Consider the following 18,742-nt stretch of genomic DNA (forward strand, 5'->3'; position numbering starts at 1 on the left):
CTCTTTCTACAGACGGGCGTCGCTCACGCTCGTTGGTTTGACAACACGGGAGTTTGTTTTCCATTCTCAAAAGTTGATCATTCTCGGGATTGAGTCATGCCAGTTAAGGAACTCGCCTTTATTTCTGTACACGAAGCTAACGTTTATCTTGGGAATTTTGCAAAACATATACGACTAAGAAATAAAATATATTTTGAAAGTATTTTTAAAGAAGTCTCATATTCCTAAAACTCCCTTCTTTTCCGCAGCGTTGGAGAGTCAAGTGGAGAAGACGCGTCCTTCCCTGCCTGTGTTTGTAAGCTGGGGCGGCCTTGGCACCTGCTCCCCGGGCGGGCAGAGGGGAGCTGAGGCTGTGCCCTCCAAGGCCGGGGGCCCCTCCGAGTAGAGTGTGGGGTTCCGAGACGGCGGCGTCAGCACAGGCCTCGCCCGGGGCGGGGTAGTTGCCGGGCGGGCCGGGAACACCCACGAGGGCGCCCCGCGACCCAGCAGGGAAGCTGCCGGCGGTTCCGGGCGCCTGGACGTCCGTGAGGAGCGTCAGAGGCTGTTCTTGAGCCGCGGTCGGCCCCTCGCCCACGGGGACAGTTGCCCATACCACCGCGGGTCGGAAGTCGCCCAACGCCGTGTCACCTGCTCACGTCCTTGACCCCCATCCCAGCACCTAGGCCTCGGTCACACGGGCAGGCCGGCGCATTGCCGTGACTGCTGTGGCCTGTCGGTCCCGGCACCTGATGCGGGGATCAGCTCTATCACAGGTGCGGGTACCGGGGAGGACTCGGCACCTCGACAGTCGGGGACCACCTGTGCGTCAGGCGTCCCCTGGGGGTCCTGGAAGGAACCCCGCCGACGAGGGGCGCTCCTGTAACGGTCTTTCTGGCTCAGTTCTTTTTGAGAGAGGCGGAGCCTGAGCAGAGGAAGGGCAGACAGAGGGAGACACAATCTGAAGGAGCTCGAGGCTCTGCGCTGTCAGCACAGAGCCCGATGCGGGGCTCGAACTCCCGAACCACGAGATCATGACCTAGGCCGAAGGTCTGAGCCCCCCAGGCGCCCAGGCTCAGTTCTAACGGCAGCTACGTCTGACCCTGTGACAGTGTCCTGTGAGGCGCAGGAGGCTCTCACAGGAAAGATCTCCCGGAGCAGGTAGGGGCTGAGTTGCCCTGGAAGCTTTGTGAGCCCCTGCAGACGGCCCCCGGAGCCCCCGCCGAGGTGGCCATTTCCCATTCGCAGCTGTGACCACCGACTGGACAATTTCGCGGTTTATTGATCAGCAAACCAGTCTACTTAATAATGCGAATTTGCTGCTTGCAAAGGCATTTTGACGGCAGCCAGGGCAACAGCTACCTCCTCGGGATTACTGCAGAGTCAGCTCGTAATCGCGGCACCCCAGGGCGTGGCGAACGGGCTGCCTGACGTGCAGAAGACACGGGCCACCGGGTTCCCAGCGAAACAGAACAACAGAACAGAGCGTGCGGCCGCGCGGCGCCCTGGGGCGGCGTGGGTGCTGGGGACGGTTACTCCCCGGTGAGGGTGCTGCGGGGACCGCGTGGAGCTGGGGACACCGGGGCCCAGCATCGGGATGACCCTGGCAGTACAGAGGAACGAAGACCAAGCCCTGGGGACGGAACGAAGTTTCAGAGGGCACAGCAAACGGGGTGTTAGAGTGACCCGTGAGCTCCCCGCGGTCTCGCAGGCCCCGGGACCGTCCCTACTGCTGGTCCTCACAAACGAGCCAGCGGCTGCCTGAGCAGCGGAGGGACGGGCAGGCGTCCTGCGTGCGGTCGGGAGCGCCCGGCCTCAGGCTGGACGATTCCCACAACGAGGGCTCAGGGAAGGACAGACTCTAGTCCCCGTTCATCACAGGACGGACACGTGGGGCCAAGTGTGGGAGGAACGGTGACAGGGCTTCGCGACCCCAGCCCGCCCAGGTCACTGGCCGGTGCACAGAGCCCCCAGGGCAGGGTGTCCTGGAGCCACCGCAGCCCGGACGCCAGCCTGTCCCGGCAACGGGCAGTCGGGCCTCTTCCGAAATTGCTCTAAGGGCTTCCTAGAGCATTTGGGATTGAAATGCCCCCTTTGCCCGGCCGCACCTCACCAGGGGCTCTGTGCCTTGCTCACATCCATCCCTGACCTACAGCACTGACCCCACACCTCTTCCCCCCCCCCCCCCCCCCTCCGCAGGGCCGGCTCCCTCCCTACCCTCCCCCTGCAGCCTGTAGCGGCTCCCTCCGTCCCACAGCTGCGTCCCACAGCTGCCGTCAGACCGTCAGAGGCCGACTGCCGGCTGCAGGACCTGTGTCTGGAGCCCTCCTTCTGCAGCCCTGCTGACCAAAGAGCCGGCCCACGGCAAGCACAAGCCCGAGGGGCCTCCTGCCCGGACCGCCCGGCATCCCTGCACCCACAGCCCACCAGACTCCGCGCTCCCAGCCCTAGGTCTTAACTCCCTCCTTTTCTTGAAAACGGACCACCCACGGACAGCCCGTGAACCCGTTTTGCAAAGAGGCTGCGCTGCCGCTGGGCTGGACAGGGCGGCCCGCCAGGACAGCAGGGCGCACCTCCCTCAGGCCCGACTCCCCTGGGTCCAGGCGTCCCCTTCCAGCCAGGTAGGCGCACACACCAAGGTGGCACTTCACCGGTCCCACAGAGGACTGGCTCACACTAAGATCTCTAGTTCAGAAAGTGGAATGGTTTCTGTCCTTTGTTAAGAAATCATAGCCCCTGGGGCACCCGGGGGCTCAGTTAACCTCTGACTTGATTTTGGCTCAGATCCCAATCTCCCGGCTCATGAGTTCAAGCCCTCTGTCGGGCTCTGTGCGGAGCCTGCTTGTGATTCTCCCTCTCTTTCTCTCTCTCTCTCTCTGCCTCTACCTCACTCGCGCTTGCTCGTTCTCTCAAAAATACATAAAAACCGTAAAAACAATCCCTAACCCCTTGTTTTTATCATTTTCATCATTCCCAGAGAGTGCAAACTTTCGGTAAGTCTTTCTGAAAAACCTTTATTGCTTTTTATGATTATACAATAAATGTAAAAAATTCAAATATTAAAATCTGTGACTTTAAAAAGTAAATTTTTAAAGGATTATGAAATAAATCATCATTTCAAAAATTTCAAGTATAAAATACATAATTTAGAAAGCTGGCCCTTTAAACCCACCCCGTCCCCACCCCGTCCCCCGGGACGGCCGCTGTCCAGACGGCGTGTTTCCTCGAGACGGTCTCGGACGCGCCAGCACACGTGTGACACACAGAGGCTTTCCTAAACACCACCGACCGCGCCCCGTGTGAGGCCACTGGCTGCTTTGCGCACCTGACGGCTTCCCCTTTCTGTGTGAAACACAGAACGGCTACAGAGCTCTGCGTCACATCTGTGTGTAAGACGGACCCAGACATCAGTGACAACCGACAACTTCTGACCCACAAAACCAGCGGTTTCCTGCGGTTCAGCGCGACACCACAGCGAGCCACTCCTGGCGCCGGGCCTCTGGAGGCGCCCACTTTCTGCCACCATGAACCTGGCAGCGCGTGTCCGTGTGGCCTTGGCAAACGCTTCACCCCAGACGGGTTGCCACTCTTTGGGGCATTTGGGAGAGTCCAGAAGATAGAGCCTCACATCTGCCCAGGAGCAGAGACCCAGCAGAGAGCGGACACGGGACGCCTGTCCCTCGGGCCAGCGCGGCCACGTCCGGCCTGACACCGCGCCCCTGTGGGCACCACCCTGGGGGGCGAGATGGGCAGGGGAGGAAGGGCTCCCGAGCCGTCCGAGGGACAGACTGGGAAACGCAGGGAGCTGGGAACTCGCCGAGGGGCCTGTGGCAGCCTGTGACCGCTGCAGCGACGGACGTGTAACAACGGCACCGCGGGAAGGCCACACACGCCCGGGGGAGGCACCGAGTGTGTCACTGGGCCTTGCGGGCCGGCCGCCGTCTCCGCGGCTGGGTCGGGGGCTGGTAGACGCAGTGCGGGTCGCAGCGGAGCCCGTGGGTGGCTTTCTTGTGGCAGGCGACGTGCACCAGCTTGAGGTTGGCAGCGGTGAAGAGCAGGCGGTAGAAGTAGTCGCAGGACACCTCCCTGCCGGCCCGCGCCGCCACGGCATCCGCCAGCGTGGGGATGACGGTGCGCCTCTTCTCTATGCTGCGGAGCGAGGCGGGCCACGGTCACGGCTGGCCGCACGGGGGCACGCAGCCCGGCTTCCGCTCGGTCGCCGTGGCCGTGGCCCAAATAAACGTGAGCGGACATTCGGGGCTCTACGGGAGGACACGTGGACACCAGCTCAGGTTTCAGAAGGAGCCGCACTTGGGGATGCGCCCAGGAGGGGCGGGGCAGGGACCCCCCTCTGGCCGAGGCCGTCAGGAGGTGCCCCGGGGGACGGTCCCCATCGCACTCGGCCCGGTGCCAGCAGCTTGGATGCCTCACAGGCCATTTGTGAGTGCCGGGAGCACACCGAAGGAAAGGGGTCCGAACCCAAGGCCACCCGTCCCCACCGACGGTGACACGGGAGCACCTGCCCTCGTCCTCGCGGGAGAGCATCACGGTGGGGGCCTCACGCTGCCTTACAGCCCTGACTTGTGCTTGCGCGTGTGTCATTCAAGACATCACGATACTGCTTCGTGTGAGCCTCTTCCACTCACACACCACTCAGAGTCCATGTCCTGACAGCTAGAGCTCGGAGAGGAGCAGAAACACGGGCAGGGGGCCCGCGGCAGCGTGGGGGGCGCCCAGGGCTCCTGTCCCTGCGACACAGAGAGAGACCAGAGAAAAAGGGAGAGGGACACAGCTGAGCAGCTGAGGGCTCCCCACTGCCAGAAACTGAAGCCCATGCTTGGTCCGCAGGGGCGAGCCCCCTCCTGCCGCTCCGGGTCCTGCTGGAGCCCCAAGGGGAGAGCCGGGGAAGTGGGACGGAGACCCCAGTCCAGCCACTGAGACGGGAATGGAAGCACCAGGGGCGCCCGGGGCCAGGAGGGAGGGGAAGCCGCCCTGCCCTCGCTCCCCCGGCCCCCCCCCGCCACCCCTGCAGCTGCACTGCGCTGGGGGCCGGGTGGGGGCTGGTTTTGCTCCCCATGGCGCCTTCCACCGTCGAGGAGGCCAGGCCAGCCCCACCCTGGCCGATGGCAGCGCTCACAGAGAAGGCGCCCCAGCATTCGCCAGGGGGCGGGGGGGGGGGGGACACACAGACGCAGGCACCAGGAGGCACACTTCAGGGCGCACCAGCAGCATGTGACCGTTTCCAGGGTCACTTCGGAAACCAGGACCCTCGGCTCCCCGTTCACAGACGCACAGCCCGACCCCACACCACCACGCAGTGGGGGAGCCCTGGGCGTCTGGCAGAAACAAATGCGAGGCCACCCTGTGGGGACGTGACGAGCCAGTGCCAGAAAACACAGTTCCCACTGGGGACAGACTCGAATCCAGACACACACGTCACAAGGAACACGCCACAAAGGACAGGGACCCCCGAGGAGGACCGGGCTAGAGCGCCCTGAGACATGGCTGAGAGGCGGGGATGGCGCCCCGACGGCAGCCCCGCAGCACAGGGGAGGCAGGGCGAGAAGGTCCAACACTCGGCCGGCAACAGCCCAGGGAAGCCGGACGCCGAGACCCCGAGCAGTGGCAACCAGCCCGTGCTCAGGCGTCTTCCACCACAAAACAGAAACATGTCCTCAGAACAAAGACAAGCGCAGTCAGACTTTAAGGATCTACAGCTACACACACGCCACGTTCAGAGAGAAGGAGAAGATCTAAACCATCCGTAGAAAAGGCAGAAGCGGGCTGCGGGCAGGATTCTCCGGAGCAGACGCCGGGAGACGGTGGTAGCAGGTCTTCAGAGTCCTGAAGGTGGGCGCCTGCCGCCCACGATTCAGAATCGCTAAATGATCCCGCAAGAGCAGAGGCCAGAGGGGCGTCTTCCAAGACCAAAGAGCGTTTAGTGCCCACAGACCCTCCTGGGAGAAACGAGCGTGAAACTGGACAGAAAACCGGAAGTCAGACGCGTGCAGAGAGGCAGGCGATTTGCTGGAAAACTAAGTACTGAACTGAGAGGGAGAGAAAACCGAGGTTTTGGAAAACCCTGCCCGGGCGGCTGCTGCTCCAGGCTGGCCTGCCCCACCCTTCACATGCGGGGACTGTCCCCCAGCTCGGCGACCCCGCGCCCCAGCGGGTCACGGCAAGCAGCAGAGGGAGGACCTGCAGAACCCGGCAGTCGGGGGAGGCTGGGTGCTCAGTGCATGTGGGAAGGGGGAGACCCAGCACCCCGCCTCGCGGGGGCCGCCTCTCACCCGGACGTGCACCCCCACCCCCGGGACCCGGGTGACGGCGCGTGGAGCCCGAGGATCAGGGTTCCTGACCAGTCCCCACATGCTGACGACGCAGCCAGTCCGCGGACCACGGCCACCTGGCCACGCGGGTCAGCGCCACGCGCACGCCCAGCCCAGGGGCTGGGTTAGAGCAGAGCGCCTGCCGGTAAGGAAACGGACGGTCCAGTGTTACTCTCTTCGAAGAGCGAGGCCCCCGCACCTGGTGAGATGGTACCAGCCCACAAACGCACCCCCGTGAGCGCAGCGCAGAACAGGGCAGCCCGGTGTGGAGTCAGCACGCGTGATGCCGCCTACGCCCATTTTCAGATCATGCCTCAGGGTGAGGGAAGGTCTAAGCGGGCGTCGGAGGGACGCGGCCAAGGGCAGAGGGGCGGCTCCCAGCTGAGGAGAGGGGCGCGTCCAGCAGGGGTGCAGTGCGTGCCTCCGCTGCCCCTCACGTCCTGCATGCATGCTCGGCCCGTCCCCAGAGCGGCAGCGCCACGGAAGGGCACTGCGAGATGTCGTCATCATGAAGCGGAGACAGGGACCCCGTTACGTCCCGGGAAAGTGTCAGTGAAGATGACGCAGTTCTACTCGGGCCCCATTTCTAGAATGAGCTCGTGCACAGGGAAGGGCACGGCTGCAGCCTCCCGCGCCTAGTAACGCCCGCGTCCCCGCTCCAAGCGGCCCCTGCTTGGGGCAGGCGACCCCAGGGTGGGATGCCGTGACAGCTGCCCACGGGGCCCCGGGACAGAAGCCTGATGTGACGGGGGCCGTGCGCCAGGTCGCACAGACGTGGGCAGGGACCTGGACCAGCCCCGTCGGAGCCCCCCACGGCGCAGGCAGGTTAGCAGTGGGTGCCTGCAGCCCATCCACACACACGCACACCCAGGACCTCTCTGGGTCCACGACCCATGAGCTCGGCACTGGCAGGCAGGTCCCAGCAGGTGCCCTGCGGGTCTGTGAACTCTGACCTCCATGGACCCTGGACGCCACGGCGGGGCCAGGCCCCGGCAGGTGCCCTGCGGGTCTGTGAACTCTGACCTCCGTGGACCCTGGACGCCACGGCAGGGCCAGGCCCCGGCAGGTGCCCTGCGGGTCTGTGAACTCTGACCTCCGTGGACCCCATACTCACATGTGGTCCAGGTTCCAGGTGCTGAAGAGGACCCGGCTCTCCCTGTTCCCATAGGGGTTGATGGAGTGTCTGGACGCGCAGCTGTCCGCGTCAAAGGGGCCCTAGGCCAACAGAGAGCAGGCTCAGCTCCACGAAGGGACTCTGTCTCCCAGCAATCGGGGGGTGGGGGGGGCCAGCAGGGGTTTAGTTCTGGCAAACGCTGTGCCACTTGGGGCTGTTAGGGATTCTGTCCTGGGAACGGCACCCCCTCTCCCTCCTTCCCCCAGTGAGACTCCCGTTAGGAATGCCAGCGTCCCAACCAAGCGCCTCCCGGGGCCCACCCCCAGACCGCTGCCTCCAGCCTCCCCACGCCCCTGCAATCGCACACTATCACCCCACCCCGTGGGGAATGGAAGCCCACCCACACACTGGCTGCTCCTTTCTATCTGCTTCCCAATATTTCCCTGGAATCCCAGCACAGAGGCCGGACCATCAGAGGCGTGTGGTCGGCGCTCCTGGCCATTTAGTGCCTCCAGTCACCCCCTCCCCACAGACCTCTGGCAAGCACATGCCCCGTGCCGTGGCACCCCCCCCCCGACCATCCCACACCCGTCACCCCCAAGGCCCACAGTCCCCCAAGAGCCCACTGCCCCCACAGCTATGCCAGGGCCGTCCCTGTCCTCTCGAAGGGTCACGTGCCTGCTGCCACCATGTCACTCAGTGGAGCCTCAGAGCGCCACCTGCTCCCTGAAGCCCCCGGCTCACCCCACCCAGGCCTGGCGGGTCCCCCGAGGGCCTGCACAGCCTCCCAGCCCACGACCCTCCCTTGTTTACAGGCCTCGGACCTCGAGCCTCCCAACGTCAGGGGGAAGTCTCTGTGAGGCCCTTGGCTCAGGGGACATTCACAGCGCGTCCCTGAGGTCATGGAGCCTTCGGTGCAGCGTCTGGGAAGGAGCAGCGGCCTGCGAGTCCAGGCCCATCGCCCACGGAAGGAAGGGCCCAGACGCACAGGGAGCCCGTCAGTGGGAGGGAGGCCACGCCTCCCCAAGGCCTCCTCCCCACCCTCAGTGGCACTAGAAAAACCACCAGCGAGGAGAGGGGATTTCACTGGAAATCGTGTGGCCCAGAGGCCGGGAGGAGGCGGGGGCAGGGGAAGGGTCCTTGCAAAGGTCACCAGCTCCAAGCCCCCAGACCGTGTCCCTGGTCCCCAGAGGCAGTAGCACTTTGGGGGGTAGTGTCTCTGTCACTCATCCAAGGGTCTGGGAGGAGGCCCAGGACGCAGCTCCCGGCTGCCGTCACCACCCCAGGGAGTGCAGTCAGGCCGAACTAATGCCCGAAAGGTCACATCTGGCCACAAGTCCCGAAACCCAAGCTGTCACCTAGATGGCTTCCCGAGGACACACCCCACTTTGGAAGCTCCAACACCGTCCTCTCCTCCGCCCGCCACCCTCCTCCCAAGGGAACCCCGCGGCCTCCCCACATCAGCGGTTCTGGAAGGAGGGCAGCCCGTGCACAGCAGCCGGGGGCCGGGAGGTGGGGGGTCTTTGCCGGCGCCGTCCGGGGGCTCCGGTGCCACTGGAGCCGGGCCCTGGAGGCCGCCCCGCCCCCGGCTCACCTGGCAGGAGAACCAGCCTTCGGGCGTGCACAGCCGGCTGCCCGCCTTGGCTCCGCGGTCGAAGTAACTGCCGTGGTACCGCTCGGCCTGGAGCCTCCGGCGCATGACGCCCACGACCCGCACGTACTCCTGCCGAGCCTCCACGCCGGCCGTGGGGGTGCAGGCACTCACCTGGAAGAGATCCAGGGCCAGCGCTGAGGGCGGGCGCGGTTGGGGCTCCGAGTCCACTCGATGCCACGGCCCTCAGGGACCCGCCTGGGGGCCCGGCGCGGCCCAGTTCCCCCAGCCTGGCTGGCCGGCCCCGTGCCCGTGAGATGCGGCCGGGGTCAGAGTCAGCCGCAGGACGGACTCCAGGAGTCCCGGCCCCGCCTCCCTGGCACTCGCTGGAGAGGAGGCGGGGCAGGGAGGGACGTCACCGCCCCCCCCACACGCCCACTCCAGCTGGAGGGAGATCACAGCAAGCAGGAGGTGCCGAGAAGGACCCCCGCCCCTCCCCACGTGCCAGCGACAGGACGGCAGACGCGTTAACAGAGCGCAGAGGGCCCAGCGGGGTCTGTGTGGTGCTGAGGGGGACACAGCCTGAGACGGGCCAGGTGCCCAGGGCAGGAAGCAGGCTCCCGGCAGCGGCAGGGGGCAGGCAAGGGTGGCCAGGGGCAGGCGGAGACGGGAGGACAGAGGAGGACGGGGAGCCGGGCGGGACCACAGGGCCGCCACACCGCAGTCCGGAGCCTTCCTTCTCTGAGGGGCACGTCCTACACTGGGGGCCCCGCGATCTGTAGTCCAAGAAGTGCGGGCGGGCGTGGAGGCAGAGCGGGCGGGGCAGGAGTGTGCAAAGTTAGGGGGCAAGACGGCCTCGGCCTGCCTTCCAGCACACGGGCACGGGGCAGCCCCCGTCACAGGCCTCTGCGGGGAGCACCCAGCCTCACTGCTGCATGGAGGGCCCGACGCAGGGGTCACGGGGCCTTGGCCGGACTCCGTCCACTCTGAGGAACTGACCTCCTACGCGTTTCATCTTTACAGAGGTCAGAGCCTGGGGACCACACCTGCCTCTGCCCCAACGTACAAGGTCGGAGGGCAGCTGCACAGGCCCCACCCTCGTGGCGAAATTACCCTCTGGGCAGGACAGGACGCCGCTCCAGCCCGCCCTCTGCCCTCCTCGCTTCCCATCTGTCCGTGTGCCCCGAGTCTTTGCTGAAAAGGGCAGCGGGACAGAGGCCACGTTGGGCACGGATTTCTCTGGGGACGGAGAGCCATGTCCAGCAGGAGCACCACAGCCTTTACATCTACATCTGTGTCCGCTTCTCAGATCTCCCAGGGGAGGAAGGATGTCCCCTCCCTCCTGGGCCCACGGAGTCAGAGCTCAGACCCACAACTGCTCAGAGCACGTCCAGAAGCACCGCCGGCCCTTCCCGGTTCTCGGAGTCCAGACCTCGACCCAGGGCCACGCAGAGAGAAAGGAGTGTCCTCATGGGGAAAGGCTAGGACCCACCCACATGGGTGTCTGTCACGCCCAGTACTGGATGAAGACAAGTTCACATCAAAATCTAACCACCTGGTGGGCGAAGATGCTCACCGGTCGGTTCTATTCAGAACCCACACTGAGAATCCAGTACAAAGCGACAGGGGGCCCAGGCGCCGGTGGGGCCCCGACAGTCCCCAAGGGCGTCAGCTCAGGGCAGACACCAGCACCACGCAGAGTCGGGGGGCCGGCCGCTAGCAGCAGCCCCGGGACCCCGCGCGGCGTGGGCAGAGGTGCACAGCTCTGGGCACCGTGCCCACACCTCCCCCGCCGCGCGGCCGCCCGTGCCCACCTCTCTCAGGTAGCTCCGCATCCGGCTCTCGCAGCTGTACCTCAGGTAGCTGGACTTAGTCTTGAATCGAGACTCCAGACCTGCCAGGGGCACGAGAAGACAAGACCCCTGGAGTCCACGGCCGTCCCCTCCCGGGCGGCATCCGGGAAACGTGCAGATCGTGCCCTGCTCGCGGGCCCCGGTCCTCTGCCTGGGGAGGTTCCCCGGCCCACCTGCCTGCTGGGCGTCCAGACACCACAGAGCGGCTTTGGCCCCTGCGGTCCACGGGCCGCTCTGACGGCCTTGAAGGCCAGGGCTCAAGGTGGACGCACCCGAGTGTCCACGACCAGATGACGGACGAGCAAAATGCACCCCAAACACACCACGGAATGAGATTCAGCCCTAAGGGAGATCCCGCCACGCAGGGAGCGTGGGTGCACCCGAGGGCGCTGTGCCGAGTGAAGCAGGCCAGGAGGCCAAGTCCTGCGTGCCCCCCGGGGAGGCCTCTGGGGGAGTCCGATCCAGGCCGAGTGGAAGGGTGGGCGCCGGGGGCTGGAAAGGGAGGTGGGGACAGGTTCCACTGAGGAACCTGAGACGTTCTGGAGACGGACGCTGCGGGTGGCTGCACGCCGCGGGAACGTGCCCAACCCCATCGGCCGTACGCTCAGAATGATCCAAACGGAACACGTTAGTCACGTGTGCTTTCCCACAGCGGACAGGTAAACGGGGAGGCCGTCCCGGGCTCCAGCACAGAGAAGCCAGGCAGGCCCGGCGCCCGGGGACCGCGGCCAGCCCTCCCGCTCCCGGCCCAGCAGCACCTTCGAACCACGGCGGGTCCTCGTCCCGGGTCTCGGCCTCAGTGTTCTCGCTGACCGTGTGCAGGAGGTCGGCCAGCAGCTTCTGCCGCAGCGGGGCCCGCTCGCCCGCGAGCAGCTGCCGGGCGGCCTGGATGAGCCCCGCCTGCGGCTTGTGGAACGCACGGAGGAGGCGATGGATGTCACTCACGTCTGCCGCCAGAAGGGGACAGACAGAGAAGTTCTTTGAGCGGCTCTCCGCACGCCCAGCACCGCCGCGCTTCTGGACCCGCCGGACCTCAAGGGCGTCCAGGGCCCCGGTGCTTGCCCTGGGTGCCCCCCCCTCAGCGTGGCGCGGGGTCAGAGGTTGAGGCATGGCACCCGGGGAGTCGCTGCCATTCTCTTCCCCAAATGAAACCTCCCACCTCTGTGGGCCTCCTTCCAGACCCCCCTCCTAGAGCCCCCCCAGCACACCTACCTGCGGCCCAGCAAGCACGCAGTACCAGGGGGGCCACGGTCTACAAGATGTGACACCTCAGCCCACAGAAGCGGTGTCCCCACCGCCCAGCGGGTCGTCCCAGGGACGAGAGGCGGTTCGATACTCGAAAGTCAATCAGTATAATCTGCCCTTAAGGGGCTAAAGATAGTCACGTGATCATATCCACTGCCGGGACAGCCGGGAGAGCAACTCTTCCGGGCCAGGGCTTGGTGAGAAGTTTCCAGACTCCGCGTGGAGAGCGTGAGCACAGAAGGAAAGCGCGGGCAACGCGGGCTTCGTCGAGATGGAAACCTTTGCTCCGTGAAGGAGCCTGTTCCAGGGACGCAAAGACAAGCCGAGGAGCAGGAGGAAATCCCTGGACATCACGCACCTGCCAAGACTTGGCTCCAGAACTAGGATGAGAGAAACCCGAACTCAACAGTTCAAACTCCAGTCAGAAAACGGACAAAATGCAAACGGATGAAGACACGCCTTCCCGGCGAGGACGGATGGAGGGCACCAGCCCAGGGGAAGATGGTCAACTGCACCACCGACAGGAACGCAAGCCGTCCACGTGGAAACACCCCGCACGCCCGTCAGAATGGCTGACATAGAAGAGTGGCACCACCAGAGGCAGCTGTGGCCGCGGGACAGGTGCTCCCACTCTGGAAAACAGCCCGTTTCCTTAAAAACAACACTGTGGGGCGCCGAGGAGGTTCAGTCCATTAAGTGGCTCAGGTTCGAGCCCCATGTCGGGCTCTGTGCTGGCAGCGTGGAACCTGCTTGGGATTCTCTGTCCCTTGCTCTCTGCCTCCCCCACTGTGCTCTCTTTCTTTCTCTCTCCCTCTCAGAATAAATAAACTTAAAACACACACACACACCTGTATTGAGTATTGAGACGCGATCCCAAGCCTTTGCACTTCGCACGCTTGAAATGTACGAGCCCGTGTTTCCCGGTCTATTCACAGAGCCGTGCCACCACCTGCACCTCCAACTCAGGGCATTTCCATCACCTCAGAAATGAACCCGAATGCTTCAGCTGCGATCTCTCCCAGCCCAAAGCAACCGCTGGTCCCTTTCCGTCCCTGGGGACGCCTCTGCTCTGGACATTTCAATATGACCGAAATCGCAGGATGCACAGCCCTCCAGGACTGCCTCCGTTCCCCTCACGTGAAGCCTGCAGGGGCCATCCACGTGGTAGAGGCCATCCGTGCCCCATTTCCTTCCACGGTCAGTACACATTCCTCTTCTTTTACCCCATTTGTCCGTCAGTGGGCGTCACTTGGGTCTCCACCTCTTGGCCATTACGAGTAAAGCTTCTATAATAATCACGTGAGGGACTGTGTGGACATGTGCCTTCATTCTCCTCGGGTGTGTGCAGAGCAAGGAACCAGGCTGCCAGGTCACGTGAGCACTCTGCTGGATCACTGGAGGGGCCCCCGCCTGGCCCCCTCAGCAGCGTGCACGGGCTCCGGCCCCCCACGCCCTCCCAGCACTGGACACCAGCCCAGCGGCTGTGGGGTGGCACCGCACTGCGCGTGTGGTGGGCGTTTCTCTGATGACTAATGACATCGAGCATCTTTCCATGTGCTGATTTGCCCTTTAAAGATCCTCCCTGGAGAAATGTCTATTCAGAACATTTGCCCATTTTTAGGTTGGGTGGTCTTTCACTGTTGGGTTGTAAGAGCTGTTTGTTGATTCCAGATACAAGTCCTTTACCGGATACACGATTGGCAAATCTCCTCTCCCATCCTGTGGGTAGTCTTTTCACCTTCTTGAAGGCGTCACAGTTACATTCTGAAGCCAAATGTATCTACGTTTTCCTTTAGTTGTTCATGGTTTTGGTGTCTTAGAATTCTTAATCAAATTCAAGGTCATAAAGATTTATCCCTGGGTTTTCTTCTAAGGCTGTTATATTTTTGGCTCTTGCATTCGGTAACTCACTCACTTTGAGTTGATTTTTGCATAAGTGCGAGGTGAGGGTACAACACGTTCTCTGGCACGCGGGTGTCCACTTGTCCCAGCGCCACTTAAATGAGCGATTATTCCTTTCCCCATTGGACGGTCTTGGCGCCCTGTGATCACAGATACATTTCTGGACTCTTCCGGACTCTTCCAGTCTGCTGACCTGTGTGTTATCCCTGAGGTCTTGGGTACCACTGCTGTGTGGTAACTTTTGAAATTAGGAAGTGGGAGTGCCTCTCCTACATTCTTTTTCAAGACTGAAACGGGCTCTCCGGGTGCCTTGAAATTACATAAAAATGATGGATTAGAGTCAGCCTGTCCATTTCTGCACAGCCAGCTGGAATTCTGATGGGGACCGGGCTCATCTGTAGATTACTTTGAGGGGTACTGACATCCTGACGATGATAAACCTTCTGACCCACCAACGGTATGTTTTCCAATGTGTTTAAGTCCTTCATTTCTTTGAACCACGTCTTATAGTTTTTAGAGTATTAGGTTTGCACTTCTTTTGTTACGTTTATTCCTGAGAATCTTATTCTTTTTGCTGCCATCATAAATATAATTGTTCCCTTAATTTCATTTTTGTCATTCATTTCAAGCATACGGGGAAACAAAGTGGGTTTTGTGTCTTGACCCTGTATCTGCAACCTTGCTGAACTTATTTATCAGTCCTGATAGTCTTTTTAAATTTTTTTATAGTTTATTTATATTTGAGACAGAGAGAGAGAGCACAAGTGGGGGAGGGGCAGAGAAAGAGGGAGACACAGAATCTGAAGCAGGATCCAGGCTCCGAGCTGTCAGCACAGAGCCCGACGCGGGGCTCAAACCCACAAACTGCAAGATCGTGACCTGAGCTGAAGTCAGGTGCTTAACCGACTGAGCCGCCCAGGCGCCCCTGGTCCTGGTAGTTTTTTACTGGATGCCCTAGAACGTTCTCTGCCCAAGATGGCAGCGTCTACTGGTAATGGTAGCTCTACTTCTTTCCCAGTCTGGGTGCCTTTATTCTTCTTGAGCACAATGGTAAATTGACGACAGGAGGGCACACTTGTCCTTAAAAACTAAACGCACGCTCTTCCTATGGCCCAGCAACTGTACTCCCGGACATTCGTTCCCCAAAAATGCACACTTACGTCCACACAAAAACTACACAGCTGTCCACACGGGCTTTATACGGAATAGCCCCAAACTGGGAGCGACCACAACGTCTCTCACAGGGGAGCGGACAGCGGAGCTGCGACCCGGCCACATCACAGAAGGCCACGCAGTGATCAAAAGGGACGGGCTCCAGGCCACGCCCACTCCGATGGGTCTCAGGGGCTTGCTGCCGAGTGAGAAAAGCCCGTCTCGAAAGATCAGACACCGTGTGATTCCATTTCCCTAATGTTCTCGAAATGATAACATCACAGAGATGGAGAACACATCAGTGGTCGCCAAGGCCCAGGCGTGGCAGGGGTGGGAAGGGCGGGCATGGTGAGGAAGGGCCCGCACGCGAGAGAACGTCGCGGCGGCAGGCGGGGGGCCCTGTATCTCGACCCACCGGCCACAAGACAACACAAGACCACACACACACAGGACCGACATCAGCTTTCTGCTGTGGACGCCGAGCCCCAGCTCCGTCAGCAGCACCTTTGGGGGGACGCTATCTTTGTAACTTCTTAGGAACCCATCACGATTTCTAAATAAACAATTTAAACTTTTGTTTTTTTTAAAGAAGTTCACCAAGAAAAAGGACCAGTGGTCTCGGCACAGAGAAGGGACTAAAGTACCATAGAGAGAGAGGAGGGAGGGGGGAGATGGGGCGGGGGTGGGGTGGGGAGAGATGGAGGGGACGGGCGGAGGGAGACGAGGAGGGGCAGGTGGGAGCCGGCGGGACAGCACCCCAACCTGCTCTGCCCCCAACCGCACCAGGAAACGGGAAAGAGAGGGAACAGCCAGGCAGATCCTTAGCCCTGTCCTGCCCAGGCGCCGCCTCCTGCCAGGGGCCACCCCAGGAGGCGTCATGGCGACTCTGCTTTCTGGCCGCCTCCTCTGGAAGGACAAGGCCCCACAGAGAAAGAGGGACCTTGGAGCAGACACTAGACAGGACTGCTGACAGCGGGGTCCCACCCGCAGGGCAAAGCCACACGCGGCTACTTTAGGGCCCATTCTGTCCCCTGGGCCGAAGAGGCAGATAACTCTGTCTTCAGGGCTCCCACTTCCTTCCTGGAACACCAGCAGCATCTCCTGAAATGTAAGCCTCTCCGCACAAGAGCCAGGAGCACGCACACGCTCTGCCACCAGCCTACGGCTCCAACGTGCGACTTGTCATCGAGCTGGTTCTTAAATCCAGACGCCCCTAAAGAGTCACCCCTGGAAGTGACTGCTCTGATGAGGCCCCCAACGTGCCAGCACGTCCGCCAACACCAACAGAGCAGACGGAGCACATCCTGGGCCACCACCGCTGCCCTCGGAGCCCGCACGGCCCGACGGCATGGAATGGGTCTCTCTCTGGCTCTGCCTTACCCACAAACCCGCGCAGGCCCCAACCCCCAGACCCCTCCCTGCTGCCCTCCGGAGTTACTAGGACACCTCAAATGAACATAAACAGAACTTACATTACTTAGAAGAAAAGACACCCACAACACCCAACCTGACCACCGGGCTCCTGACTCGGGGCTCCCCCCTTGGGAGCTCAGAGCGAGAAGACCCTCCCCTTCCCAGGCTGGCATCCACCGCAGGCCCTCGGCGCCCCCAAAGCCAGGCCAGCTTCCCTGCCACTCTCCCACGCCCCCACCACTTACAGCCTTGCCAGGTCTGGCCGGGGGTGAGAAGCACCAGCTCCGAGTCGTCGGGGACACTCGAGAAGTAGTCTGCGGTGAGCTCGGTGCCGTCCTCATAGAGGCACAGGCGGGAGCCGGCAACGGGGAGCTGCGGAGAGGGAGGGCAGGGACGAGGCTAACGTCTCGGGCCACGGGGCGGGAGGGGGACGGCGGGGGGAGGCCGCCTGGGAGCAGTAATCTGAGGCCCTTCCGCCTGCGGTCCCCACAATCAGAAAAAACACTGTTTTAAAGCATCATGCCCAGGGATACAGGTCGTTCTAAAATATGACAAGTCCCGTAAAAATACATACATGGTGGTAACGACTCTGCAGGATGCACAACCCAGATCGTTTCAAAACGAGCTCCTTACGGGCACTTAACATCGAAGCCCATTTCAGAAAATGATGCCGATAAACACACCCCCACCCATGAGGACACATCATCCCACTGAACACCCGCTCAGCACACTCCGTTTTCCTGGGCGATGATTAGTCACGGAGAACGTCTTACTGAAAAAGACTCACTGCCTCCATCTGACTAAGTGGGACCGGCACAGGGTACCGTTACTTTGCTAACACGACACTCGTCAGCTTTGTCACCGTTCACGGCAACCCCACACGGACACACACCGCAACCAGTGCCACTCCAACTCCAGGCAAGGAAACAAACACAGTGAGAATCCAGTAAGAATGAGATCTGCAGTCCCTGAAATAACAGTGCTGGGAGGGCCTTTAATGGGCCTGTGAACACAACTCCTTCGTTTTACAGAAGGGGAAACTGAGGCTCAGAGAAGCTCAGCGACTGTGCCCTGGAGCACACGGCAAGTTAGCAGATGTGCACTAGAACCGGAGTCCCAGAATCTCAGCCAGAGCTGCGGTGATCTTCATGGTCGGAAGAGGGAGGTGCTGCCCCAGAACCCTTCACAAACCCCCGCTGAACCGGGCTGAGTGGCTACAGGAAGATGTTTGAGGAGGCGCCCTGTCCCTGGACCCCGGACCTGGGCTCCTGCAAGTGGAGGCACCCGGACCCCGGACCTGGGCACCTGCAGGTGGAGGCCCGCGAACCCCGGCCCCGGGCACCTGGAAGTGGAAGCAGCCTTTCCGCAGCACCTCCTGGTAGCTCCTCCCCGCCACCCCAAACTTCTTCGTCCCGTGCAGAGCCCGCAGCTTGAACGTCTTGGGCTTCCGGAACATAGTAAACATCCTCAGGACCTCCGGCCCCGCCGACGGCACCTGCGTGGCCGGCGCTCAGGCTGGTGCTCGCCCAGGACCCAGAGATCAGCTGAGCGGCGGGGGTGCAGAGCTAGGTGGGCTCTGAGACCGAGACCCAGGCGGCGCGCAGCCTCCCGGAAACTCCATTACCCAGAAAGCCCGGGGAAGCGGAGGTGCAGCCCCGCCTTGGACACAGACACTGTCCTCTGGGGACTACATTACCCAAAAGGCCGGGGGGGGGGGGGGAGCGGAGGGGCACCCCCGCCTGTGCGCAAGCTCCGTCCTCCAAGGACTCCATTACCCAGAAGGCCTGGGGAAGAGGAGCGGCAGCCCCGCCGGTGCGCAGGCGCCATCCTCCCCGAGCCTCCATTACCCAGAAGGCCTGGAGACGTAGAGGTGGGGAAACCCCACCTTGTGCGCAGGCGCGGCCCAGCCCGGCCCGTCTGGTTGTCATGAGAGCGGCGGCCGCGGCCCTGGCGCTGGGCGCAGGCGGCCGGGGCTGCTCCTCGGCGGCCACCGCCGCTGCAGCTCGGGAGTGCGAGCCTTCCCGGGGCGGTGAAGGAGGCGCCGCCTGAGCTCCGGAAGGCGCTGCCGAGGTCCGGGCGGGCCTTGCGTCCTGACAGGTACCGCGAGTCCAGATGACGCGCGGCGCGTGGCGGTGTGGGGCGCGGCCGGGGGCCGGAGGACGGGGGC

At 62.5% G+C, this 18,742-nt stretch overlaps 2 protein-coding genes across 9 annotated transcripts in view; one reads left to right on the plus strand and one right to left on the minus strand.

Moving 5' to 3' along the window:
- Positions 1-2,970: 2,970 nt before the first annotated feature.
- Positions 2,971-18,202, minus strand: DFFB (DNA fragmentation factor subunit beta). 6 transcript variants are annotated; one of them, XM_029948542.1, is made up of 8 exons: positions 17,918-18,202; positions 16,798-16,947; positions 16,115-16,125; positions 11,622-11,851; positions 10,825-10,904; positions 9,014-9,184; positions 7,420-7,520; positions 2,971-4,125 (listed from the first exon to the last, which is right to left on the minus strand). In XM_029948542.1, exons 1-8 carry the CDS (start codon positions 18,038-18,040, stop codon positions 3,891-3,893), a joined length of 1,101 nt encoding a protein of 366 aa, XP_029804402.1. In that variant the 5' UTR covers positions 18,041-18,202; the 3' UTR covers positions 2,971-3,890. The 6 variants fall into 6 exon arrangements, with proteins under 6 accessions (XP_029804402.1, XP_029804398.1, XP_029804400.1 ...); XM_029948538.1 differs by lacking the exon at positions 16,115-16,125 and having other exon boundaries at positions 11,622-11,810; positions 16,821-16,947; XM_029948540.1 differs by lacking the exon at positions 16,115-16,125 and having other exon boundaries at positions 11,622-12,488; positions 16,821-16,947; positions 17,881-18,010.
- A 281-nt stretch (positions 18,203-18,483) lies between these two features.
- The window catches only part of CEP104 (centrosomal protein 104), a 15,157-nt gene continuing 14,898 nt past the window's right edge, over positions 18,484-18,742 (plus strand). For all 3 annotated transcript variants that reach the window (XM_029949663.1, XM_029949662.1, XM_029949664.1), the window contains exon 1: positions 18,484-18,672. The gene's annotated coding sequence lies outside the window, so the exon portion shown is untranslated. The remainder of the gene's footprint in view (positions 18,673-18,742) is intronic.

This window comes from Suricata suricatta, chromosome 8 (genome assembly GCF_006229205.1).
Source record: "Suricata suricatta isolate VVHF042 chromosome 8, meerkat_22Aug2017_6uvM2_HiC, whole genome shotgun sequence".
Lineage (NCBI taxonomy): Eukaryota > Metazoa > Chordata > Mammalia > Carnivora > Herpestidae > Suricata > Suricata suricatta.

What these genes read in the sequence shown, in the direction of transcription:
- DFFB (XM_029948542.1), bottom strand. Translation starts at nt 18,040, where the DNA reads ATGTTTACTATGTTCCGGAAGCCCAAGACGTTCAAGCTGCGGGCTCTG. An exon ending in GGACCCGCCGTGGTTCGAAG is followed by an intron (nt 10,905 to 11,621) that starts GTGCTGCTGGGC and finishes TGCCCCTGGCAG; the next exon opens with GTCTGGAGTCTCGATTCAAG. An exon ending in TGCGGAGCTACCTGAGAGAG is followed by an intron (nt 9,185 to 10,824) that starts GTGGGCACGGGC and finishes GATCTCTTCCAG; the next exon opens with GTGAGTGCCTGCACCCCCAC.